The 24938-nt window shown below is 49.6% G+C and overlaps 10 protein-coding genes across 10 annotated transcripts; 4 read left to right on the top strand and 6 right to left on the bottom strand.

The window, feature by feature from the left end:
- Positions 1-2: 2 nt before the first annotated feature.
- BDV38DRAFT_74142 (uncharacterized protein) lies at positions 3-2414 on the bottom strand. Its single transcript, XM_032063854.1, has 2 exons — positions 1392-2414; positions 3-1330 (listed from the first exon to the last, which is right to left on the bottom strand). Exons 1-2 carry the CDS (start codon positions 2032-2034, stop codon positions 66-68), a joined length of 1908 nt encoding a protein of 635 aa, XP_031914276.1. The 5' UTR covers positions 2035-2414; the 3' UTR covers positions 3-65.
- Positions 2415-3384: 970 nt separating this feature from the next.
- BDV38DRAFT_244854 (60S ribosomal protein eL30) lies at positions 3385-4364 on the top strand. Its single transcript, XM_032054383.1, has 4 exons — positions 3385-3526; positions 3592-3629; positions 3698-3814; positions 3962-4364. Exons 1-4 carry the CDS (start codon positions 3454-3456, stop codon positions 4052-4054), a joined length of 321 nt encoding a protein of 106 aa, XP_031914275.1. The 5' UTR covers positions 3385-3453; the 3' UTR covers positions 4055-4364.
- Position 4365: 1 nt separating this feature from the next.
- BDV38DRAFT_244852 (60S ribosomal protein uL16) lies at positions 4366-5927 on the top strand. Its single transcript, XM_032054382.1, has 3 exons — positions 4366-4608; positions 4838-5013; positions 5104-5927. The coding sequence occupies exons 1-3, from the start codon at positions 4564-4566 to the stop codon at positions 5546-5548; spliced, it is 666 nt and encodes a 221-aa protein (XP_031914274.1). The 5' UTR covers positions 4366-4563; the 3' UTR covers positions 5549-5927.
- Positions 5928-6017: 90 nt separating this feature from the next.
- On the bottom strand, positions 6018-6594 carry BDV38DRAFT_74059 (uncharacterized protein). Its single transcript, XM_032063852.1, has one exon. It carries the CDS (start codon positions 6443-6445, stop codon positions 6137-6139), a length of 309 nt encoding a protein of 102 aa, XP_031914273.1. The 5' UTR covers positions 6446-6594; the 3' UTR covers positions 6018-6136.
- Positions 6018-9215, bottom strand: BDV38DRAFT_244850 (uncharacterized protein). The gene has a single exon (XM_032054381.1). It carries the CDS (start codon positions 8567-8569, stop codon positions 6743-6745), a length of 1827 nt encoding a protein of 608 aa, XP_031914272.1. The 5' UTR covers positions 8570-9215; the 3' UTR covers positions 6018-6742.
- Positions 9216-10814: 1599 nt separating this feature from the next.
- Positions 10815-13354, bottom strand: BDV38DRAFT_270691 (putative ATP-dependent RNA helicase (Hrh1); the record flags this gene model as incomplete). The annotated part of the gene is made up of 2 exons (XM_032057190.1): positions 10815-11165; positions 11222-13354. 2 exons carry the CDS (start codon positions 13352-13354, stop codon positions 10815-10817), a joined length of 2484 nt encoding a protein of 827 aa, XP_031914271.1.
- A 266-nt stretch (positions 13355-13620) lies between these two features.
- BDV38DRAFT_244848 (putative F-box protein (Pof7)) lies at positions 13621-15703 on the bottom strand. Its single transcript, XM_032054380.1, has 2 exons — positions 15091-15703; positions 13621-15022 (listed from the first exon to the last, which is right to left on the bottom strand). The coding sequence occupies exons 1-2, from the start codon at positions 15475-15477 to the stop codon at positions 13799-13801; spliced, it is 1611 nt and encodes a 536-aa protein (XP_031914270.1). The 5' UTR covers positions 15478-15703; the 3' UTR covers positions 13621-13798.
- Positions 15704-15832: 129 nt separating this feature from the next.
- Positions 15833-17881, top strand: BDV38DRAFT_244847 (putative mitochondrial carrier protein). The gene is made up of 2 exons (XM_032054379.1): positions 15833-16196; positions 16290-17881. Exons 1-2 carry the CDS (start codon positions 15956-15958, stop codon positions 17426-17428), a joined length of 1380 nt encoding a protein of 459 aa, XP_031914269.1. The 5' UTR covers positions 15833-15955; the 3' UTR covers positions 17429-17881.
- On the top strand, positions 17876-22589 carry BDV38DRAFT_244842 (uncharacterized protein). The gene is made up of 9 exons (XM_032054378.1): positions 17876-19830; positions 19891-20112; positions 20176-20344; positions 20397-20405; positions 20459-21079; positions 21129-21497; positions 21550-21677; positions 21750-21853; positions 21919-22589. Exons 1-9 carry the CDS (start codon positions 18620-18622, stop codon positions 22302-22304), a joined length of 3219 nt encoding a protein of 1072 aa, XP_031914268.1. The 5' UTR covers positions 17876-18619; the 3' UTR covers positions 22305-22589.
- Positions 22590-22941: 352 nt separating this feature from the next.
- On the bottom strand, positions 22942-24859 carry hsp60 (chaperone ATPase HSP60; the record flags this gene model as incomplete). Its single annotated transcript, XM_032057189.1, has 3 exons — positions 22942-24455; positions 24518-24659; positions 24749-24859. 3 exons carry the CDS (start codon positions 24857-24859, stop codon positions 22942-22944), a joined length of 1767 nt encoding a protein of 588 aa, XP_031914267.1.
- Positions 24860-24938: the final 79 nt, after the last annotated feature.

Here is a 24938-nt window from a genome sequence, read left to right as displayed (position 1 = left end):
ATAAGAGGTAGACAGAAGAGCAATTGTCAAAAACTAATGGTTACAACCAAAGACATAATACAGGCTTATGCGGAATCACCTGTGTTTGGTCGGTTGAACCAGGGGATCCAACTGCCACGGTTCGCCTTCTTCCGAGCTTCTTCGTCGTCTGCTGCCTTGGTTTCACTAACAAGACGCAAGGGACGCAGCTTGCTTTGGGTCATCACCGCTCCAGTATAGTTTGTCATTCCGTTGCTAGAACGAGGAGAGCTTGAGGTTGCACCTGTAGAAGCCGTATCGCCAGGTGGCTCACTCATAATACTATTGGAGCTGCTCATTTGGCTAGGGTCGTGCTGACTGGATAGTGATGGGGCGCGATTACTGCCACTCATGCCAGACATATAGCTCGCTCCAGATAAGACGCTTGCGCGGGATCCAGGTCCCATGAGCGTAGGGCTCATTGGACCCCCAGAGTTGCGTCCGCGATAGATCTGACCAACCACGGCAGCGGCAGCAACATCAGTCTGTTCTGACCTCGTTCTGCGATGGCCTCTCGCCTGGACACGATTCATGGGAATGCTAGGAGCGGTTTCCGGGTTCTCATGAGGCGTCGCCGTGACAGAGGCCGCGCTTGTTGGAGGTGGCATCATGCTGGAAGGACGTGACCGTTGAGGTCGTTGCGTCGGGCCGGCCACGACAGATCTGGCTCTCTGCAAGAAAGACTGAGCATCTTCCTTGTCGGTGGGCGTCGGTGGAAGTTCCTTGTCAGTACTTGCCCGCTTAGGAGGATCATTCTCATTCTTATCCAAAATGGTCTCGAACCCGTCATGTTGCAAGAGACGGCTGATGATGCGCTCGATATATAGGGTGAGGGCTTTGTTCTGGTCTTTCAGCGCCTTGACCTCTGCCTCGAGCTTGCGGGTATTATCGTTATCCGCTCTTGCGTCTACAGACTCAAGTTCATCAGCCAGTGAACCCAAACCGCTACCAGACTCCTTAGACTCCTCAGCTTCGGGGTGGGCTTCTCGCATGAAGTCGCCCTTGGTGAAGTCACCATTAAGCGTTTTCTCACTAAGGAGTAGCTGGTAGCTCTCGTTGTCCTCCATGAGACGAGCGTTGGCCATACGAGCCTCCAGAAGTTCTTTCTCTAATTCCCGTTGGCGGCCGCCACCTTTATTTTCCATCTCCACGAGTTTAATTTGGGATTCTGCTAGTTCGAGGCGAAGGGACTCGATCAATTTATCCTTTTGCAAGAGCAGTGTTGAGTTGCTTCGGGACGGGCTCCGCTCAATTTGAGACGAGGGCGCAAACTGTCCATCAACATCCGGCGAGGACCGATTACGGAAACTGGCTAAAAGTGAAAGTTAGAAACAAAGACCGGGCGAATGTGGAGAACGAGGGGGGAACCATACAAGAACGGGAAACATTTTTATCTGCATCAGAATTGATTCGCTCCCTCTGGGCCAGGGAATCCTTAAGACGCTGGATGGTGGCCTGCATCTCTTCCTCCCGGCTCACCTGCTGCTCCTTCTCCTGAAGCATGGCGTTCCGTTCCAACTCATGCGCCTGTTCCAAGTCACGTATCTGCCGGACATGGTCACGGATCTCACCATTGAGGGCTTCAATCTTGCTGTCCCTCTCATGAGCCTGGTCCTCCAGTTTTCCTTGCTCACTGACGGCCTCATCGAGTCGCATTTGCAGCACACCCAACTGCTTCTGGTATTGCTCAGAAGCTGTCTCGGCTTTCTGTAGCTGTTCCCTCAACTCTTCGATGAGGGCAGCATTCTGAGCCCGTGCTTCTTCCTCGGAGGGATCGCGGTTCACTTTTGGAACACTCGAGGTGCTGAGGTTGGACCGACCGGGTTTTCTGGCCGCAGCCCGCGCCGACACTGGGGCCGAGCCACGGAGGGATGGAGATCGAGATATGCCATTCGTGGTCGTGCTAGGAGATCTGGTATGGCTTCGTGACGGGGTGCCATTCACCGTCGGGTTTTCTGCGGGCGAAGATTTGGTCGAACCGCCTGGCGTTCCAGGCTTCCGGGGCGTCGTAGACATTGTCACCGGCAATGACGATGCTCACAACGAGCGGTGAATTGTAAGAAGAAAAGACAACTCGGAAAGGGGCAATTCTAAAGAATTGAAGGCAGTGATGAAACGACCGGGAAATTAAGTGATAAATTTAAGGATCGGGGGAGGTATATAGTAGTAGCGGTCAAAACACAGTGGACACTATGCCGTAGTGGGGGAAGTCTAGTTTGTTAAGTAGTAAAGTAGCAGTAGAATTTATGGCCGGCTCAAATACTAGCCCCCTTTGGTTCAAAAAATAAAATAAAACAAAAACCGACGGGAAGGAAAGAAATTTATAAGCAAGAGGAAGGTATAAATATCTATCAGGGAAAGACCAAAAAAAAAAAAAGGTATATCACGTTAGGGATAATTTCCAGAGTCGAGGAAATTCTGGGGATGGGAAAATGGTGGATGGGCTTATTTTATTACAGACATTAGGGGGGTGTTTGATGATCCCGTATGAAAACGGGCATCAAGGCAGTATTAAAGTGGGTAAGTAACGTCTCATACAGCGATAATACATCTTTCTCTGTTGGTTGCTCAGGAAATTTAGTGCTAGTTCAACTTTTAATTAAATAGCGCAACGGGGACAACAACAATTTGCTAGGTACTTCCCTCCAGTCTCTTCTTGCTGGAGGTTGACTCGCTCGTAAGTATGCATGAACTACTCGGATGCATGACTTGACTGCCCGAGAAACTACCCAGAACCAACTATAATACTCCATTCTATTATTTGTTATTAGTATCACCGGTATTACTGTGGTTACTGAAGTTGAACGGCATATGCAGCAGGAACCCTTTCAACGGGGAAGACAACTTAACCTAACAACAACCTAACTCAACATATGGCGGGATAAAGATAGTACACAGGAGTCATTCCGTAAATCATCTTAGTTCCTTGCTGCATACAGGGTCTCGCCATCTGTCCTTCTTGTGAGAGGAACAAGAATAGAATTTAGTTCACCTGCCACCCAATAAGCAGGTTCATGGAGAGAATCTGCGCCACGTTAGAATAAACGATAACTGACGCCCAACTGTTCTATCCGACCCTCCATTGGGAGAATCCACCTCAAGCTATGAAGAAATAGGGTTCGACTGAAGGCAGTGAATGCTGACAGCACATTAGCCACGTCCGATCCATCCCATGGAAAGTAGGGCTGTATTTCTCGTAAGATACGGACTCGATCGTCGGGAGCTGATACAGACCTGATACGGAGTGAAAGTGACCCAAAAGGATTGGATGACTCAGCAATGGCGGAACGGATCAGGAATAGTCCGAGCGAATATAACGCTCGACCGCCAAACCCCACAAAGGAAAGAAAAAACTCAACTTCACGATAAGGCCGGAGCGCACCTTTTCAGACTACTCTCAAAGCATACCGAACTACTCAGTTCAACAGCGTAACGATGGCCCCCAAGAGCAAGAAGAACGCCGACTCCATCAACAGCCGTCTGGCTTTGGTGATGAAGTCTGGAAAGGGTATGTCAATCTTTAATTTTCATCGTTTCTGTGGATTTGGACTCGGTTGCTAACCTCTGGTGCAGTCACCCTTGGCTACAAGTCGACCATCAAGACCCTTCGTGTAAGCTTTTCTCGCATACAATTGGAGTCATTCGAGACATGAGATGGTTATCTAACTATTGAATAAAGTCCGGCAAGGCCAAGCTGGTCATCATCGCTGCCAACACTCCTCCTCTCCGCAAGAGTGAGCTCGAGTACTACGCTATGCTCGCCAAGGCCCCTGTTCACCACTTCTCTGGTAACAACGTAAGTGTCCCTTGGTCGCATATGTCTCTCTGCCCCGACACTGCCAACCCTCCTGCTGGAAGGATGGCCGTGTTGGAGCCGCCCTGAGAAGCCGCAATCTTTGGCTGTGGAGGGTACGTGATAACTGACGTCTGCGCGTAACTACAGATCGAGCTCGGCACTGCTTGCGGTAAGCTCTTCCGCACCAGCACTATGGCTGTCCTCGATGCCGGTGACTCCGACATCCTCACCAGCCAGTAAGTGTAAAGCACGGACAATGTCTTCATGTTATGTCTGGACGATATACAGCCTTGGAATGCGATGAGGCACGTGATAGATAATGACAAGAAACTTTGCACTTATTAACCATTTTTGACTTGGTACATCTTCGTATTGGTATATGTAGGATGAACTTGGTAGAAAGTAGTGGAACGTCGAGTGTGTGGCGACCATAATTAACAATCAATATTTGTTCCCTACGAATTTATCATCTCTATCTGTATCTCTATCTTCTATAGGTTGTTCAACCTGCATTGGAAGTTTGAAATGTCGCCGAAGTCTGACAAATGCGGTCTGGTTGCGGGAGTCGCTGATTGGTGGAGACGGTAGGGTTTAGGGTTTCGCCACTCGTTAGTGGACGCTGCTTGGAAATCAACGTCGGAAGTGCCTGCGCCCAAAAGCCTCCCCTTCCCTTTCGCCTTTCGACACCACCCTTTTCGACAACCTCACCGTTCGCAGGAAGTGCAGCAAGGTCACCTCCAACTCTCAAAATGGCCCGCCGTCCCGCTCGTTGCTACCGCTACTGCAAGAACAAGGTGCGTTGACGGTTTGATGGATTTTTCCCATATTTTCATGTTCTGTGGATTTTTGGCTCGGAATTTCTCGCTTGTGGGGGGGGGAGAGGAAGCAAAGACGTCAACCACGTCGAAGGATAGGAGGGGAATGAGATATTGCCATCGCACTACTGCTTCAGATGGATGGACATTTTATTTTTCATCATCAGTCTACCAAGGATCTTCCACTAACATGATGGTTGCTTCATAGCCCTACCCCAAGTCCCGGTTCAACCGTGGTGTTCCCGACCCCAAGATCCGTATCTTCGATCTGGGACGTAAGAAGGCCAACGTCGATGACTTCCCTCTCTGTGTGCACATGGTCTCCAACGAATATGAGCAGCTTTCCTCTGAGGCTCTTGAAGCCGCCCGTATCTGTGCCAACAAGTATGTCGCTTCTCCTCGAACCGCAGACCCGATGATAAAGACCGTCGTCGCAAGACATGAAAGAAGAAACTAACCAGCTTCCTTCTCCAGGTACCTCGTGAAGATCGCCGGTAAGGAAGGTTTCCACATGCGTATCCGTGTGCACCCCTTCCACGTCATCCGTATCAACAAGATGTTGTCGTGCGCTGGTGCCGATCGTCTTCAGACCGGTATGCGTGGTGCCTTCGGTAAGCCCCAGGGTACCGTTGCCCGTGTGAACATCGGCCAGATCATCCTGTCCGTCCGCACCCGTGACTCCAACCGTGCCGCCGCTATCGAGGCTCTCCGCCGTTCCATGTACAAGTTCCCTGGTCGCCAAAAGATCGTCGTCTCCAAGAACTGGGGTTTCACCCCCGTCCGTCGTGAGGAGTACGTCCAGCTCCGCCAGGAGGGCAAGCTCAAGCAGGATGGTGCCTACGTTCAGTTCCTCCGTGGCCACGGTCTCGTTGAGAACAACATGAAGCGCTTCCCCGACGCCTACGAGTCCCAGGCTTAAATGGAATGAGCTTTAGCGTTAGGACCCATAAAAAGACATGAATTTTTATTATATTCCTCCGGTTACCAATACATGTTCTGTTATTTTGTGATGTCATTTTAGTGTCCTCACGCACGGCGGAGTTGATTTTAATCATGGATTCCTCGGGCTTATTCCTTTGCGTACTCTCAGCTGTTACCGTAGATTCTGCATCTAATCTCACAACCCTTGACTAGCGATCGTAGTGTATGTACATATCTCGCGTCGGCTATAATGCTCATATGTCGACCCTATCAGAGCCCCTATCCACCTCCCCAGTACAAAGCACCAAACCAGGATTCTAGACCTGTGTAGTCCGCCATGATCTAGATGTGACATCATAAGACTAAATCATTTCGAGAAAAACATTGTAGAATGAACATCAGTCTAAGCCTAGGGGGGGGGAACAAGAAATAAAAAGCAAGAAAAGGGGGGGACAAACATTTGATTAAAAAACGGCTAGCTATATATGTACAAAATCTCCTTATACGTGTATATGGAAATAGCTATAGTTAGGTGTATTAACGCGTTTTGACAAACTTCATGATATATATTTACCCGAGAGATGCTTCAAAATATAACTTTTCGCAGAATAGACAAACTCGTATAAATGTATTTAGAGCATATGATGCCTTTGAAATATTCTAAGTATTCTTTTGAAAGAGGAATAGGAAAATAGGATGCAGTATAAGATGATTGATTGTGTTGAGGGAATATAGACATGCACCATCCGATGTATATATAACCCCAGACCTGAGTCGCTCCTTTACATACTGTACACCGTTGACATGCACCTGTTCCGGTTTGATACATATATCTAAGCCCTTGCCGTCCCTCGTGATATGTAAGAAAAATGCATAAAAGGCCACACCGATGCATTACCGAGAATGATATGTGAAATGATTTAGAGCAGTATTTGTATATGGAAATGAAAAGAAAATAAACACCGAAGAAAACCGAACACGGAAAGGACACAGACAGCCAAGCCCGACAAGAAAGGTATAGCTATCGTTAATCGTGATAACACCCGAGAAACTCCTGGTCTGAAGATGACGCAGCCTGATTAAGTTAAGCATTGATGGCCAGCATGCAATATAGTGGGGTTAAATTGGAGAAGTTTCTTGATCTTGCCACGAGTCGCAGATTGTGGATGCGTCCGGGATGGATGGCGGATGGTTAGACATCCCCCCAAGACCCAACTCCGGCCCCGACGGGGGCAATAGCACTTCCACTGTCTACACTACCGCCAATGTCCCAGTAGTTCCGGCTGGAACCGGTAAGGGTTCGGCGACTGGAGATAGCAGACAGCTTCGCACTCTGACCGCAACTAGAGCTGGGACGGCGGAAATGCTGGCGCAGAATAGGGGATGAGATACCCGTTGGGCCAGATTGATTGGTGGAGTGCTGGGACTGACGTCGAATTTGCGCCTGAGAACGGGAGTGTGCTCGCGCCACCAGCGGGTGGTGTTGACGGATAATCGCGGCGCGTCGAGACGCATCTTGCGGAGGTCGGCGCGCAGGGGGCTGGGAGGTATCGGTGTTACTGCCTCGTTGACTGAAGCGATTGCGAAGGTAGCGGAAGACCATCATCACATCCAGTTCCCGTTCCCAGTACTCTTTCTCCTGCTGGAGACGCACGGACTCGGATAATGAATCTGCAGTAGAATCCCGATTCAAGTCATCGTCTTCAATGCCCCATTGTGCGGCATGCTCTCGGCCAGTAGGATCCCGAAGCGTAGGAGAGAACTGTGGAGACAACACTGAATCGGCGTTCGTCGTAGGCTCTTGCGAGGCTGTTGGAGCAGCAGATACGGAGCGAGTCTGCGAGACACTCTCTTCTGGTAATGGCCCGAGAGGCATGCCAGCATATTGGTTGGGGATCTCGTCCGCCAGGCTGAGATAGGATGTAAAGGCTCCCGGGTGTTCACAAAGTTGATTAACAAGTATTCCCAATTCATGTGCAATGCGCTGAAGCAGCTTGGTTTGCCAGTTGCCGTGATCGTCGGGGACAGAGTCCAGCTCCAAGTTAAGGGATTCATTCATACGAAGGGCGTCATCTGTCCCAGCAGATGCCTCTCCCTCACTCTCTGGTAGGGATTCTCCGAAAAGGGCAAACAGCAAAGAGTCGTCGATTCCGATGAGATCCCGGATGACTTTGCGGGTAATCTTCCGCCATAAAGATTCGTTTTCGCCCCCCTCTGATACCGTCGAGGGGGGAAACGCATCTCCCCTGGACATCTCAGGAGTACTGTCAATACCTGCCACTCGGGCTTGAGAGCCCACGGGGTTACCCAGCCTGCTGGCGCGGCTATGGCGTCGTTTTCGTGTCTCTTTTTCAATTTCCTGCAAGAGCACTCGGCTCTGATCCATCCTCCACTTCTCAATACGTTGCCACCGCTCGCGGTCCATATCTAGAGCTTCATGGTCTTCTACTGAGTCCAACTGACGTTGGACATTCGAGTACCGCGGGGATCCTAGCGTGGGCCGCCGGTGAGGATTGTATTGCTCGTGCTGCCATAGCTGGTCTTGCACGGGCAGAGCAGACGCCTCGAAACTGCCCAGTCCATCATGCGCTGGGAGGACAGCCGGTGTCCCTTGGTCCCATTTTGCAGAAGAGTCTTCGTTCAACGAAGGTGCCCGAAAGGCATGTAGACCGTCATCTAGGCTGTCCAACTCGGTGCCGTCCTCATCCAAGGACTCTTCGAGGGGCTCGTCAGCATCGCCATTGTCCGGTCCCCAGGCTGACCGGGTTGGGGTGCCAAATGAGCCAAAATCGCTCAAGCGGGAGGGTGCAACCGTTCGTGGGGTACGTTCAGTGGAGGTCGTGTGCGTGCGGGCATCGGCAGACGGTTGAGAGGGAGAGAAGAGCACCCACTCAGTGGATTCATTATCGGGCAGGTGAGACAGTCTGGGAGGGGCCTCAAGGGTGGGAGGCTGAGGGGGTTGCGAAGTTGAGTAGGAATGTTGACGGCGGGGAACTTGTGCTGGTAGCCGTAAGGCCATCGTTGATCGGAGATGATTCGAGGGAGGAGATAAGAGGGGGTTTTATCGATCGTGGTGGATCTGTTCCCCGCGAAGTATGCTGTTTCTCAACGACGTGATGGAGTATAGCAGCAATACACCAAAAGGGTAGAAAAGGGGGTTTAAAAAAATAGGAAGGCGTGAGATGCGTCGAAAATAAATGATAAGAAAAAAGTAAAAAAAAAAAAGATTGGACAGATAACAATGACGGGTCCCAAAGTCCGACTCAAGATGCGGTGATCGGACGCGACCCAACCAGGAGGCTGGTGGCTGAGGTTATGGATGTAGATTAAATCTCAGGAAAAAAATAATAAGAAATGACAAAGACCAGAAGGAAGAAACCATCCGTATGCGTCTTTGTTGTTTCCCCTCACCGACTCAGTACTGTATATGACAGAGAGGGTCAAGAATATAACCCCCAAGGTTGGTCAACAAACGAGACCCAGAGGAAAAAAGACGATGATGCAAGGAAACGGCAAGTCATCAGGCGAGACGAGACGAGACCGGAAGATGCGCGCCAAGTGGGTTCGAGGGGGGATCCACTTGAAACAGGCGAAAGGTTCCATATACTTTGGTCGTGCATGAAAGTGGCTCTTGGTCCCGAGTATCGAGTACTTGATGAGTTTATATTCCCATGGACATCCATACAAGTTCCATACTACTGAAGAGGATACTTTGGACTAGTTGTTGTTCGTTCCGTATGATACTGGGATCATCTGACCGCCAAATGGTGTCACTGCAGGAAAATCCCACCACTGGACGATCATCAATACCCGACTAGTTCTGTACCGTATGCGTTCCGTATTGATGGATCGGGCGATCGACCCTCCGTTTAATTTATCACTGATGAGATAAGGATGATTGTCATGATTGCCCGAAAGTTGCAATGTGGCTGGATTTCCGAACGCAATATATCCGACTCGACGTATTCTGATACTTGAATTGTTAAAGGACTGTTGGCCTGCTTTTTACCCCCTTTTTAGCTTTTCATTATTGATAATTACTTGATTTGTTGTTCTCCATTACATACGTCCAGTCCTGACTCCCCACCGCACGCCAGATGATATGATCGACCCCCCTCGACGGGCTGATCTCAGTGACATGTCATCCTCACCGCGATGGCCTGCAGTCACCCAATTCGAGGCTGACACTCGTCAGGGGTGGTCCATCCATAACCTTCTCGGTTGACCTTTGTGCTTTCCATGGATCAGATGCAGTGCGACGAAGTTAGCAGGTAGCTATCACTCACTAGTTCTAGAATACGATTAGTCCAAGTAGACATCCATCATTAGATAGTCAGGGCTAGTCTCCTCTTTCCACTTTAGGGCTCACCCCTCGCCGCTTTTGGATGCCTGAGCTGAATGTACTAACATCCTCAAAGGACAAGTGAGTGTCGAGTGGGAAATTAAGGGATATTACTTAATACACTTACTTTTTTCCATGAATAACATTTACCCGAAGAGACTTTCTCCCCCCCTAAGCTGATCATGGCTTGCTGGTTATATTCTTGTTCAGCTGTATGGAGTCCCCATCGTGATTATAGCAATAGTAGGGCTCACCAAGCAATATGTGAGTGGGTAGGTAGTAGATCTGTTACACAGCACTAAGGTAAAATAATGTTAATATGACTTGAATCCAAGGCCCACAATCATGCTACTAGTACTTATGCAACCACAGTCACCTTCTTGACGTAGAAGGTACTGCTGACTGCGTCCAAGATGGATTCGCACTCTTTAGCGCCAATTATATAGGGTATGCTAGGAATATCATAGTAACGATCTGGGTGTGGTCTCTAACGGTAAGAATCACTATCTTGGATTAGTAGGGGAATGACAAGAATACCGATTTCATTTTCATCTCGGATCCTTCTGCTCACCATCAGGTTTCAAAACCCGTCCCTACACTAGTCTAAAACAAAATTTGGCCGACTGTGCAGAGGCTTTATTTGCTTTGTTCTTTCATTCTAGTTTCTGGTGTGATCCATATGGTGTGGAAATTGGAAGAGAGGAAAGAGTACACTCTTAAGGCAGAGGTCATTCCGAAGTAAAGTACAAGGTCCAAAAAAGTCAAGAAATTGGTTCTCGCAATGCCTTACAAAGTGGACAGTCGGGGTGCTGTATACTGTTCATTGGGTATAAAGTCTACACCGGTAATCTATCAGGTGGGCTGAACTGTACAAATGCCCCCACAGAAAAGAGAAAAAGAACCTGAAAGAGGAAAACGAGGCCTACTGCCCAGCCAGCGCCTCTCCAACCCAGTCCATCTGTACTGCACTCACTCCTCGAGCGTAACTTCGGTTCGTGAATACGTACTCGTTGTACATAATAGCTTCGACTTTCTTGCCAAACAACACACTGGACGGGTGAATCGCCACTGTTTGGTTCCCGACAACGGTCCGATAGCTACCATCCGGCACCAAACGGGCGGTGTTGGTAGCAAAACCCCGTAGGAAACTCTGCAGTATGTGTATGGGCGACGGTTCCCGGGTGATAGAATTAGTGGAAGGACCTCGAGTATCATTCGGGTTGGAAAGAAGTTTAGCCTGACGGCATTGAGTAGTAAGCTGCTTACGGACATCCTATAGATAACTCTGTTAGTGGAATGCGTGTTCTACTTAAGCCAACGGGGTCTTACCATTACGGCTTGCATCGCCCGATGCGAGACCATGTGCCTTTCAGCCCACGCCTTACGATCGGTGTTCTCGGCGGCGTAGGATCGCACGGTGGCGAGCATGGTGAGATGATCACCTTCTCTCCGATACAGATCCCGCCGCGCTTTCTCCGCCTCCTCTTTCTTTTCCTCCGATGTCGTATTTAAGAAGATCGTCTCCACACTGAGGCACGAGATTATGTCGATCACATCGGATAGACAGTCTTCCCCATACTCCGATGCCGCAAGTAAGACCCGACCGAGAGTCGGAGTGAGAGGAAGCTTGGCAATATGCAGGCCGATCGGACTAACTTTGCCAGATTCTTCGAGCGCATCAATGCTCAGTAGCTGGAGAAGGGCTTTCTCCAGGGACTCCCGCGGGGGACGTGTGAGGAAGGGGAAGCCCATGACATCGTCGACACCGCGAGCCTTCATGTTGAGCAAAGCTTGACTCAGATCGCATCGTAGGATCTCTGGAGTGTTAACTTCATCCAGTTCTAAGTAGTCTTTTTCAGTAAACAAGCGGTAACACTGGCCAGGTGCCTCTCGTCCTGCACGACCTTTACGTTGGATAGCAGCGGATTTAGAGATAGGTTTGACCAAGAGAGAATCCAATCCCAGACGTGAGCGGAATTGCTTCACTTTGGCTTTTCCACAATCGACCACAAATCGTACTCCAGAGACAGTCACTGAGGTTTCAGCAATATTCGTAGCGAGAATGATTTTGCGAGTCCGAGGCGGTGCAGGGACAAACACGCGCTGTTGCGCTGCCTGGGGAAGAGCAGCAAACAGTGGTAGAACTTGGATCTTCGGCAACGCAGGGTCCATTCCAACGGCATATTCGTTCACCAACTTCTCTAAGGCTTCCACAGTCTCCTGTCCAGTCAGGAAAACTAGAATATCTCCAGGCAATGGCTCTTTGTAATGGATATTGAAGATAACTTTGAGAGCTGCATCAACAAAATCGTGTACCGGCTCAGGGGAGTAAATAGTTTTGACTGGGAACTGCCGACCCTTGATATGGCAGACAGCGATTTCATCATCTTTCTTTTCAGAGCGGTTTGTCACAGTGTTGGTGTTGTTCTGTGCTTCTACCCCTGATTGCGAACCTCGATATCCTTCCTGGAAGAAGCCGAGTAAGCTCTCCATATCCGCTGTGGCACTCATGACCACAACTTTCAGCGGCACTCCGCCACGCCCTTCTCGCTTCCCCGACACTAGATTCCTCAAGAATCCTAGCAGCAGATCAACGTTGACACCGCGCTCATGCACTTCATCAACGACGATCGCGCTATATTTAGTCAACGAAGGGTCGCGCAGCATCTCCTGCAGCAGCATTCCCTCCGTCAGGAACTTAACGCGCGTACTAGGAGATGTAGACGTATCGAAACGAACGGAGTAGCCGACTTTACTCGCAGGAGACGACGACCCAAGCGGTGTACCCATTTCCTCTGCAACACGCCTAGCCAACGAAATCGCAGCAACTCGCCTGGGTTGAGTAATAGCGATACAGCCGCCAACCTCTATCTCCTTCTGCGAACCATCCTCCTGGGTCACCTTTGTCTTCGTTGGCTGACACCATTGTTCATTAAACAGAAACTGGGGAATCTGCGTACTCTTTCCGCTACCCGTCTCACCAATAAGAAGCATCACATCGTTCTTGCGCAGGTATTGTCGGATCTCGTCGGCATGAGGGAAGATAGGAAGGTTCTTGCGAATTCCATACAACGTTTTCGCCTTCTCTTTCAACGAGTTGAAATTGGTCTTTGTATCTTTGAGCGGCCTCGGTTTCTGGTCTTTCTTCTTGTGCCTCGGCCTGTCGGATACGACGCTCACGTTGTTCTTGCTTGTGTCTGTTTCTTTTTCGGAGTTTTGCGCAGATGGCTCGGGCTTGTTTTCTGCGGCTGCCGGTACTTGTTGCAGTTGTCGCGAATTATCGGTTGACTCGCCATGTTTCCGTTTCTTTTTCTTCTTCTTCTTATCGTCCTCTTTGCTGGGGTGTTTCCTTTTCACAGATCCTGTTTCATGGTCTTCTTTCGCTGTTGTGGCTTTTTCTTTTCCACTGGTGGGTATCTCGTCCGGGTCTTCGAAAAAGACCGTTTTCACCCGTTCGGGCATCGCGAGTAGTTCTGTAATGTCGAGAAAGATAGTCTAATTGAAAAAAAAAAGGATAATATCACGGCTGCAAGACTCAAAAGACCGTATAGGTTATTCTAATTAGGTGTTCTTCATGTCGTCGTATCGCGTTGTTGAGGCGCTCTTGTCGGAGTTCCTAATCCCCGAAATTTTTTATATGAAGCTTATCGATAAGGCGCTTGGCACGGAGACATTGATGTAACATGTCAACCGTACCACAGTTGCAAACTACATGTCATGCTCACATCTGATCGTTCATTAATCTTGGTTTTTGCATTGCCATCGTATATATTATATATCTAGTATATAACGTCACAGACTTCGTTTTCCCATGCCATGATTTATGTGCCCAAGAATCTGCTAGATGTTTTCCCGTCGTCTATACATTCCCATCTAGAAAACGCCAGAGTAAAATCCCATGATTCGTTAGCTCATACCCCATCCACGAACACGTCGGAAGACGAATCCGCGGTCATGGCGAAGGCCATAGTCGGACCATTCATCCGTGAGTTTATTGCGGCTCCAATAGCCCTTCCATATCATTTTTGTGTTCTTTGACGAATTGGTAGACTTATGTGCTGCAGATGACCGCAGTGACATGTGAAGAACATTGATGCTCGACTTGCTTACACTCTCCGTCTCGATAATGACGTCTCTGGGATCAAAGGCGTCGGCCGAGAGGTCTTTTCCACCATGTACGGGAGGGAGGACAGTCTCTGCCTGCGCACCAGTCTCGGAGGCTGGAAAAGGATTGGCCAAGCGCCAACGACCCCGGCGAGCGTCTTTTAAGGCTCCAATTGCGGCCGCAGGGATTGGTTCTGAGGCTCCTGCCACAGTCTTACCTGCGTCCAAAGGCTGACGTCGATGGTGCTTGTGAGATGTCCGAGCTTCTAAAAGGTTTTCCATGCTAATATGTGGAACCAGGTCCACAGGTTCCACGGTGGTGAGTAGGGCGATGACTGTGCCGTCTGGGTAAAATCGTAGGTATCGATAGTACGTTACTATGTGGATGGGGGAGTTCCACGTTACGTTTTGGTAAAATGAGGCAGCACCGGCGCGAGTATAGTTGACTGTGCTAATATAGATTCCTGTAAATCGAATACGAGGGAACATGCGAAAGACGTCACTCCATGAGAAGAGCGGCTTGGGAACCTGCACAGCAGTGCCACTAGGAAATGGGGTATAGCGAGAGCGAGGATTTAATGTGTGTTCTGGGTTGCCGTGAAGGTCGCAATCAAAAGCATAATGCATAGACTTGAAGCCAAATTCAGAGCCCTGGCAAAGTCGTTTCCAAATGTGCTGTTCGTGGGCAAAATGCCATGCAAATCGTTTGCAGACCAGTGACATCCGGGAGAACGCCGCAGGGTCTGTCAATGCCACATGCCTCAAAATCTCGACTATCACCTCCGATGGAACGTGAGCGATGGGGCATGGGGGTGCCGGGTCACCCTCGAAGAGAGGCTCTGGTCGAGCAATGGGCAGGTGGGCAAAAGATGCAATAAGCTCAGGTGTTGGTAAAATCTCAGATTCACCTTGAGTTTGTTGATCTTTTGAAGGTATGTTCGCTGCAGAAGCTGGGGCTTGGGCTGGCTTTTTCCAAGCCCAGGCAAAATGCTTGTCACGGTAAGTCTTATCGACAGCCGAGTCCAACTATAAAGGGAGAATAACATAGCGGTTAGCAAAGATTGACATAGATTGGAACGAATAGCAACACTCACCTTGTATGCTTTGCGGTAGTATTGTAAACTATCCCCCAACTTTCCCTCGGCCTCCCTCTCAACCGCTCGTTCAAAGTGCTCTAGAGCTGATTTAGGCTCCTTTCGTGTTTCTCGTGTGTGGAAGTCATCCTCATCATTGGCTATACTTAGATGGCTAACACCTTGGACGATTTCAGTGCTACCGAATGATGTTGCCCCTTCCTCATCATCCTCTTTGCGTAGCGATGCCTCGTGGCGAGTTGGCGGGAACTGACTCGGTCGTACACTAGAAGATGAGCTTGTGGTAGGTTTAGGCCGTGGTATGTTAGGCTTAGTATGCTTCGTCCGACGTGCGACTTCCTCCCGCCACTGCCGTCGAAACGACTCTAGTTCAGCGTTGTCTTCCATAATCGCGACGGTAAGACACCGTACAATGGCAGGCTGAGGCGAGATCCTGATTGATAAGCACAGTGGTGTCGGACAAGCACCGACACTCGATCACACCTGCCGAGGGGCGGCGGGCAATATGTACCGCAATAATCAAATAATTGCGGATCTTCACAGAGCCATCTCTCGCGCTTTAAATGAATAGCGATCGTGGCAAATGCGTGAATATGTTATTTGATATCGATAAGCTGGAGAGGAGAACGTCAAGCGGCAGTTCGGCGCTATCTTATCTCCGGATCCAATCTGGCTCTGGCCCGAGCGCCACCGCTAACAACCGACCGGGGCCGTTCTTTTTCTTTGACTGACGCATTGCTCCCGTCGTTGCTGCTCCCCACCACCGGTTTTTCTATATACTGTCTATTCCGCTAATATTCCTACCCGAAAGGGCACAGAAAGCGACTATAGCGACACTCCTTGCGGTATCTGCCTAGTTGAATGAATGTCTGACTATAGGTCTGACATCACTCGCGGGGACCGATATCGCTCTGATCTCTTGACTACTACTGGATTGGAGGGGAACACGGCAGAGTCATGGCCTTGGATTGAAGGCAGGGCAATGGCGGCTACTTCTGGGATAGGAAACACTCCTGCTCCGGACGCCAGTGGGAATAATGAGCATGTTTCAATCATCCAGAAGATGGTTTCCGCCACCTGTGGCAGCGTTTTAACAAACTTACTAGGTATGTCCACTGCTGAATATGAGCTCGAGCTCGCTCTCAGATACGTTAGGAGAAGAGTGCCATGTATCTATATATACTCACACCACTGAATAGTGACCCCTCTTGATGTCGTTCGAGTCCGCCTACAATCCCAATCTGCGATTAAGAATACGTCCCCTTTTACCCACCATACGGCGCAAACGTTGAAGAACATGCCCCCGAATTTAGGAGTGACTGCCTGTTGCCGTGAAGTTTTTTGGATTGGCCAAAATTCTCAAGTGTGTATGGTTGGGCCCGGCGCAGGAGCGATTGGAGCTCATTCGCCTGCTATCGCGGATTGTGCCGTGGAGGAAGTCCAGCGAAAAACGTTTACGTCCACGCTCGATGGCCTACGGAAAATTGCTCGAAATGAAGGCGTGTGGACTCTTTGGCGTGGGCTTAGTCCGACTATGATGATGAGTATACCGGCAAACATCATCTACTTTGCGGGATACGATTGGCTGCGAACCGATGAGAGAAGCCCAATAAAGAAACTTTTGCCAGATGCCTACGTTGCATTTATATCAGGTTCTGTTGCAAGAGTTGCTGCAGCATCGGCCATTAGCCCGATCGAGATGTTCCGAACGCGTTTGCAGGCTACCCCGGGCACCGGCGCAGGGCATTTCAAGGCCACTCTCGAGGGATTACACCATATGACTAAAACTCAGGGCTATAGTTCGCTCTGGCGAGGATTAACGCTCACCATGTGGCGCGATGTACCTTTCTCCGGTCTGTACTGGTGGGGATATGAGGAAGTCAAAGGGCACCTCATCGAGGCACGTCACAAAGCCCATGACCGCCTGTTGCCGACTGAGTCATCGTCTGTGGGACACCAACTTGAGGACGACATGCATACGCCAACGTTCCTTGAAAGCTTCATTGCGGGTGCTGCGTCAGGCTCGGTAGCAGCATTTGTCACAACTCCTTTTGATGTGGGAAAAACACGCCAGCAAGTTTTTCGGCACATGGGGGAAGAGAAGAGCAGCGTACCGCGGGGGTCTCTTCTTCCCGAACAGCTTTCCTTGCCTAGGTTCCTCATGCATATCTTCCACGAGGAGGGTACGGCTGGACTCTTTCGAGGCTGGGTAGCACGGTGCTTGAAAGTAGCACCTGCTTGCGCCATCATGATTTCCACATATGAAGTTGGTAAGAAGATGGCAAAGGGCGTCAACGAAAGACGTCATCCTGCGGAGGAACACTCGGACTCTGTCTGAGAAGTTCCTCAGCCAGTCTGACTTGCTGCTGGGATCCAAACACACCGTAACCGCTCGCGATACCTTGCGTTTTTATTCGAGTTCTCCAGCATGCCCTGCATGTCCACGCGTAGGGCCTAGAATACCCTCGGCAACATTTGTTATTGTTTAGTTTTGTAGCAGAATTCCTGCTCTTTGTTATTGTTTTTCTTCTGACGATACCGCATGAGTTAAGTTATAGAGCATTTATTTGTATTTTATTGGGGTCGGGAATGGCGATTCTGGCTACTACACTCCAAAAGCGTTGCATTCTGGTTATCGTGTACATACTTACATCTGGCAATAGAGCTAACAAACCCCCCTCTTGAGTGTATTATAGTGATTAAACGATCATCAAAATCTCCGTTGCTATTATGATCTTTTCGGTTTCATAAGACTCAAGGGGTCAGCTTTGCAAACGTTAGGATAAAACCAACCTAACTATTGATATGATAAGATGAAACATCAATGTATATCGAAATTCTTATTAGAAAATGAGTTTTTTTTGATATGAGGGTTTGTTAGACTGTCATGTGCTGGGCATGTCACAAGGTGGTATTGAGCCCCTGTGGATCCGAGCAAATCGTTCTTTCCAACACTTCGGCCTCATGATTGGCGTCTTGATTGCTCTAGTCACCTTTAGTACGTTTCCTGCTGAGGCTGAACTGCCAAGGCTTCTACAAGGCCCTAGGAATCGTCAGCTGCCATGGATTTGAATCGAAAAACAGAGGTGAGATCAGATGATGGCTGTGATCTACCCGTAATCATATCTTCTCCATCTCTAAAGCCGGAAATATGATTCACTATATTCCCCCTCGGAGAAAACAACAACTATGGCGATCAGTAGTGAGTCTAGTGACACGAACAGTGAGCGGTCTATTCAACTCGAGACTGAAGTAGAGTAAGTCTCGTAGCTATAACTACCCACCCTATTTGGTACTTTTGTCTGAACTATTATAGTGTTGTGGCGGTTCCTGCGATTGGAGCAGATCCGCAGAGAGCGTGGATCGGTGATGATTTTCAGAAGCCATGGCTCATTTCAGAACTGACACGATATATCCCTAATGTGCGGGTGCTACTGTTGGACCATGGGCCTCTAAACCGTCAAGATGATCTGGACTCTCTGGCCCATCATCTCTTGAAGCAGATACATGCAGAAAGGCAACACACTGTATGCACCGCTTATCTATTGTTGCACAAATGAATGAGATTAGTAACACTCTACAGAGCGGAAGGAGGCCCATACTCTTCATCTGCCATGGAACAGGTGGTCTTGTCGCCAAAGCAGCGCTTGCCATTGCCGCACATTCAACGTCGAACCTGGCGTCGATCCTAACAAGCTGCTATGGGATTGCTTTCATGGCAACTCCTCACCAAGGCTCAAGCTATCTTTCAGCTCCAGAGTATGCGAAGAGTATCCGCCGTTTGATGCAACTCAAGCATCATGTCCCACGTTGCATACGAGAGGTCCTGAAGCCCAGACATCCAAGGCTGTTGCAACTAACCAACCAGTTCAGATCCTTATCTGCAGATATCAAGATATGGACATTCTTAGAGACTGTTGACTCTACGCTCACCGTCGCAGATTCGGGTACCGTAAGTACTGTGGAAATGCATGTTCCAATCACTTCTATTCGGTCGGGGGTTCTAGATCTGGAGCACGAAAAGGTGATCCCATTAGCCACGGACCACGTTGGTGTAGCATCCTTCAAAGGACAAGAACTCACAACGAGAATAAGCTTCATTAAAGAGCTTCAGCCGGTTATCGCCAAGGCCGTGCAGCTTTCCAAGCTGCCAGATGCTCCGTTACGCGTTAGTCGAGAGGTTATCGTGCAAGTCAATGGCTTCTTCGAAGACACGGCGCGAGGAGTCAGCGACGAGACGCCTCTCAAGCTCTGGTCAACGAAAACGCCGCTACGGGAGTATCTAAAAGACGGGCCTGCAATTTGTCTCACGGATCGACTGAAACAAACTGGTAGAATATCGTCCGGCTCAATCGATGATTCCTCGATAAGTGACTTTGATAGCAGACCGTCCTCTGCCGCAATGGCAGATACATCGTTTGCTATACGTGATGGGGCAGTGACGGAGGCTAGTGCCATCCAGCCTGAAACAATCTCATCACGGCCGTCTTTAAGAAGAAGCCGTAGTTTTGTGTCCCCTGCTTCCCCCAGAATTCACGTTACGGAGGCAGCCGCCGACGGTTATTTTGATGTAACACAACAACAAGAAGAAGAAGCAGAAGAAGAAGAACCAACGTCGGACATTCAAAGTGATATTGCTTCCAGTGAAGATCAAGGACATAGAGATAGCGTAACTGATGAAAGAAAAGAGATCACTGCTGGGAGTTCTAGTCCTAGTAACCAGGGGCAGCCCAATATATTGTGAGTATCGCATTGCCGTGGAATTTAGATCACAGATTCGACTGACTAAACCGACAAAAGAACTAGTTTATCATCGAAATACAGAACTTTCCTTCCTTTACCACCACCCACAAGGGAGCGACTCCAGGAGGTTCGAGCAGAGCTACCCCGGAGAGCTCCCCGATTTGACCGACCAGAGCCAGGTAGCGAGAAGCTCTTGTGGATTCATGTTCCATACACCCATACAGGATGGGTGCCTCCAGTCCTGTCTAAGGCTTGCAACGATCATCAGCGGCCAGAGTTGTAAGGCCAGTCCCTTTACTTGAGTTACCTCTAGCTAACGTGCTTCAATCGTCATTGCATCAGCTTCAAAAAGTTCGTCAATGATAAAAATTGGTACTCGCAAATTATTAGAGCCCGCCATCTAGAGCCTCATGCGCGATTTGTCCGTCCCACATGTATTCATTCCAGGCTGAGTGATTCCTTACCGATCAACCCACCAGGGGAGTCCCGTGATCCTCAATTAGCCTTATACGTAAGTCCAACCATTTAATATTTGGTAGGACAGTGTACTGACGATATGATAGCTTCCTTATGTAAGTCGGATTATTGGGCGTATAATTCCATTGGCTAAGGTATGATATCACAGCTTCATTGGGACACATACTGGAATCTCCTTCAACGACGAAAGGTCATCGAAAAGCGGCTACAACAGGGAAGGTCCAAGCCAGTCCCTGAGTACATCTCGGAGTCCCATATAGAAACGAGATTGCTATGGAAGTTCCTGGGTGCCGAGCCCCCTATTCATATACGAAGAACATTAGATCAGTATGGTTATCCAAATCTGCGATCTACGGTAGCAAGAGACGACGACCAGATGCTATGGAAACGGACTAGAAAAGTCGTCGATCTCAGTAACGAGCTTGATAGTTCAATCCCTCTACAAGACAATCCTGACTCTTCCAAGACGTTCATCGATGGAAAGGTTCTCATGGTTGATCAGCTCTGGCTCTGGATCGTAGATGAGAAAACTGTCGTTACCTTTTTCCCTAAACAGGAGGCAACGACTGCTGAAGACAAACTATACGAACAAGCGAACCTGCACAGCAGCATTTACAACGAGTTGAATGGGGACCTTGCAAGACGCTTTGAGACAGCCGGGGACCTCGCTGCATTGATTGTCTTACATGCAGTCACCATTCTTCTGGACAGGACACTGGACCATGATCTACAGATCCTGCGGATCTTCGAGGAATCCATTAGTATCCTGGTACGCTACGTTCCGCCGGTGACTTCAATACAAAAGCTAATGTCAGTAGACTGAGTCAACCACCAAGTCATTCAAACGCTTCCGTACCCGAGGATTCATCGCCAGACCAGCCGATTATAACAGGACACTAGAAGGCAAAACAATGACCGCATCAGAGCGTGACGAAAGAGACCGTCGAGTAGCCCATCAAAACCGCGAAGATCTCTCTACACTATTAGAGCTGAGAGATATAATAGACGAACTAGGAACAATATTAAAACTCCTCGAACAGCAAACCGCCACCGTCAAATTAATGGCGCAATACTTCGAAGACAAAGGATACGGCAAAGTCTTCATAGAATCCGCTCTTTCCCGACTCGAAGACTACCGCACCCAGGTCACAGACATGCGCGAGAACGCACATCTAGCACAGAAAGCTGTACGATTCCCTGACCTCAACGATCCCACTTATCTAACACTAGGTATTCTAGGTCGAAAACCTCCTCGACCTCAAGCAAAAGCAAGCAAACGTCGACGAGTCCCGTATAACCCGCTGGCAGGCAGAAGTAGCCCAAAACCAATCGCAGTCCGTAATGGTATTCACAATCTTCACCGTCATGTCAGTCATCACTCTACCCTACCCTACACTATCAATCGCCATCTACATCCTTTTGCTAAAAGAAAAACGCAGCTTCCTCCCTCTCTCATTCTTCACCTCCCTATTCGGTGTGAACGTCCGCGAATGGAGCGGCGAAGAAACAAACCCTGACTGGGCTTACATGCTAGCAATATCAGGTTCGTCATCTAGTATAACCCCTGTTGAAGCCCTATCCAGCACCACTAACCAAACATAATCCAAGGCCCAACATCCGCCGCCATAATACTCATTGCCCTCTCCATGGCCTTCAGCGAACGTCTCCGCGATAGCGTCGTAAAAGCCCACATCATCGGCGTCGGCATAATCACAGATTTCCTCTTGCTCCCCGTCAAAGGCGTATTCAAATTAGGGACCGCGGCGTCCCCAACAAAGCCGACTCCAGGGCAATCAGAAAGTACGGGGCGTCTTGACAGGTACCTAGGGAACAGACGGTATAACAAGCAGCTTGAAGATGATATTTGGAAACGACACGAGGATCGGGTGATTTCGCCGTTGCCAGCGGTTCACATTTCTGATGTGGAGGGGATGATGGGGTTTGATGTTTCTGAGAAGGGGGGTCGATGGCAGCAAAATGTTAATGAGGCATAAATTTTTTTTTTGTTTTTGAGATTTCCCCCCCTGATTTTTTGTTGATATTGGTTTGGTTATACGTTGCAGGCGGTTAGATATTGCGAAGGTAGTTTTACTGCTAGTATTCTTGTATTAACGGAGTTTGGGTAGAGATTGGGGAGAATTGAAGTTGTCGACTGGGAGTAGGCATCTATACAATGAGTTAACCTGGTTCAGGCCGCATCACATATGACTTTTAACACAGGGTGGAAGGCATATCGTAACTGACATGGAGGTGGACTACAGTCCTATACGAGTCTGAGCTACGGAAGAGAGAAAACGTGTTCATGAACAATTATTGTAAATTGAGAACGGAACCACAAACTACGAAAGCTGTGGGGTACGTAAAGTACATGATATGGTACACAGGACTCCCTGAGGCTTTTATCCCGACATAGTGGAGTGGAGATGATATATGGGGGTAATGCAATAGAGAGGTAGGAGGGTAAGGAGAATCGGAGGTAAGAAATTGGGTAGTGAGGACGTGCAACACATTAGGACAAAAGAGATATTAAAAACACAGAGATATCAGAATATGCAATAATATGCAAAGACACGCTGGAAGAGGAACGGTTAGAAACAAGGAGAGGTTAGGCTATAGCAGGCGCGGCGCAGTTTAGAACATGCCACCGCCCATGCCGCCCATACCACCCATGCCACCCATGCCACCAGGGGCGGCAGGGGCCTTCTCCTCAGGGGCCTCAACAATAGCGACCTCAGTGGTACCAAGGAGAGAGGCGACACCGCTAGCATCAACCAGGGCAGTACGGACGACCTTAAGGGGGTCGACAATACCCTTGGCGATCATGTCAACATACTCACCCTTAGAGCTGTCAAAGCCGCGGTTGAAGTCCTTGGCGTGCTCCTCAGTAAGCTTGCCAACAATAACGCTGCCTTCAAGACCAGCGTTCTCAACGATGGTGCGGGCAGGGCGGGTGATGGCATTCTTGATGATGCTGACACCGAGCTGCTGGTCGAAGTTGGCAGGCTTGACGTTGTCAAGGCCGTTGGCAGCGGCCTTGAGGAGAGCGGTACCGCCACCAGGGAGGATACCCTCCTCAACAGCAGCACGAGTAGCGTTGAGGGCGTCAACGACACGGTCCTTCTTCTCACCGACCTCGACCTCAGAGGAACCACCGACCTTGATGACGGCAACACCACCGGAGAGCTTGGCCAGACGCTCCTGGAGCTTCTCCTTCTCATACTCGGAAGTAGTGGGGTCAGCCATGACACCGCGGATCTGCTCGCAGCGCTGAGCAATGGAGTCCTTGGTACCCTCACCGTTCAGGATGATGGTGTCCTCCTTGGTGATGGTGATAGAGCCAGTGGAACCGAGCATGTCAGGGGTAAGCTTCTCAAGCTTGATGTCGAGCTCATCGGTGAAGACGGTACCGTTGGTGAGGACACCAAGGTCACCAAGGATGCTCTTGCGGTTGTCACCGAAGCCAGGAGCCTTGACGGCAGCAACCTGGAGCTGACCACGGAGCTTGTTCAGGATGCAGACGGCGAGAGCCTCACCCTCAATGTCCTCAGCAATGATGACGAGAGGACGGCGGAGGGTAGTGGAGGCCTCAAGGGCGGGAATGATATCCTGAACAGCGGAGATCTTCTTCTCGGAAAGGAGGATCAAGGGCTTCTCGAACTCAACCTTCTGGGACTTGGTATCGGTGATGAAGTAGGGGGAGGTGTAACCACGGTCGAAACGCATGCCCTCAGTGACCTCAAGCTCATCCTCAAGGGTCTTGCCCTCCTTAACGGTAATAACACCCTCCTTGCCGACTCTCTCCATAGCAGTGGAGATGAGCTTACCAACGTGGGTGTCGCCGTTAGCGGAGATGGTAGCGACCTGGGCAATTTCCTCGCCGGTGGTGATGTCACGCTTGTTCTGCTGCAGGTAGTCGACAGCAGCCTCGACAGCAGCCTGGATACCGCGGCGCAGATCCATGGGGTTGCAGCCAGCGGCAACGTTCTTGACGGTTTCGGAGAAGATGGCACGGGCAAGGCAGGTAGCGGTAGTGGTACCATCACCGGCGAGTTCGTTGGTCTTGGAGGCAACATCCTGAAGGAGACGAGCACCAAGGTTCTCAAACTTGTCCTGAAGCTGAACGGCCTTGGCGACGGTCACACCGTCTTCATGCAGTCAGTATCATCATTCGGTCTGGTTTGCACATGGTCGGGGTGTATCGACATACCCTTGGTGATCTTGGGAGAGCCGTAAGGAGTGTCAATCAAGACATTGCGGCCCTTGGGACCAAGAGTGGAGGTGACAGCCTTAGCAAGAGTGTCCACACCCTTAAGGAGCTGGGCACGGGCTTCGACGCCGAATTTGAGCTCCTACACCGCATTAGAAACCTAGACACTCAGAGGGAAAAGTCCGGGAGCTGTCGGGAGGCGTTGACGATTGGGTCTCAGATAGTACGCACCTTGTGGGCAAACCGTTGCTGCTGGAGGTTGAAGCCAGAGGATCTGTAGAAAGGAGCGCGCTTAGAAGCGGCGGAAAGGACAGATGTCCTGGAGGAAAGAGCTCTTTGCATCTTGGAGACAGGTAAATAAGAAAATACAGAAACAGAGAGTCAATTGATGATTGAAGTAAGTCTGCCCGAACAGAACTCC

Source organism: Aspergillus pseudotamarii (genome assembly GCF_009193445.1).
Source record: "Aspergillus pseudotamarii strain CBS 117625 unplaced genomic scaffold BDV38scaffold_22, whole genome shotgun sequence".
NCBI classification, from domain to species: domain Eukaryota; kingdom Fungi; phylum Ascomycota; class Eurotiomycetes; order Eurotiales; family Aspergillaceae; genus Aspergillus; species Aspergillus pseudotamarii.
Note: the sequence above shows the minus strand (reverse complement) of the source record. Positions and strands in the feature narration are given on the sequence as shown.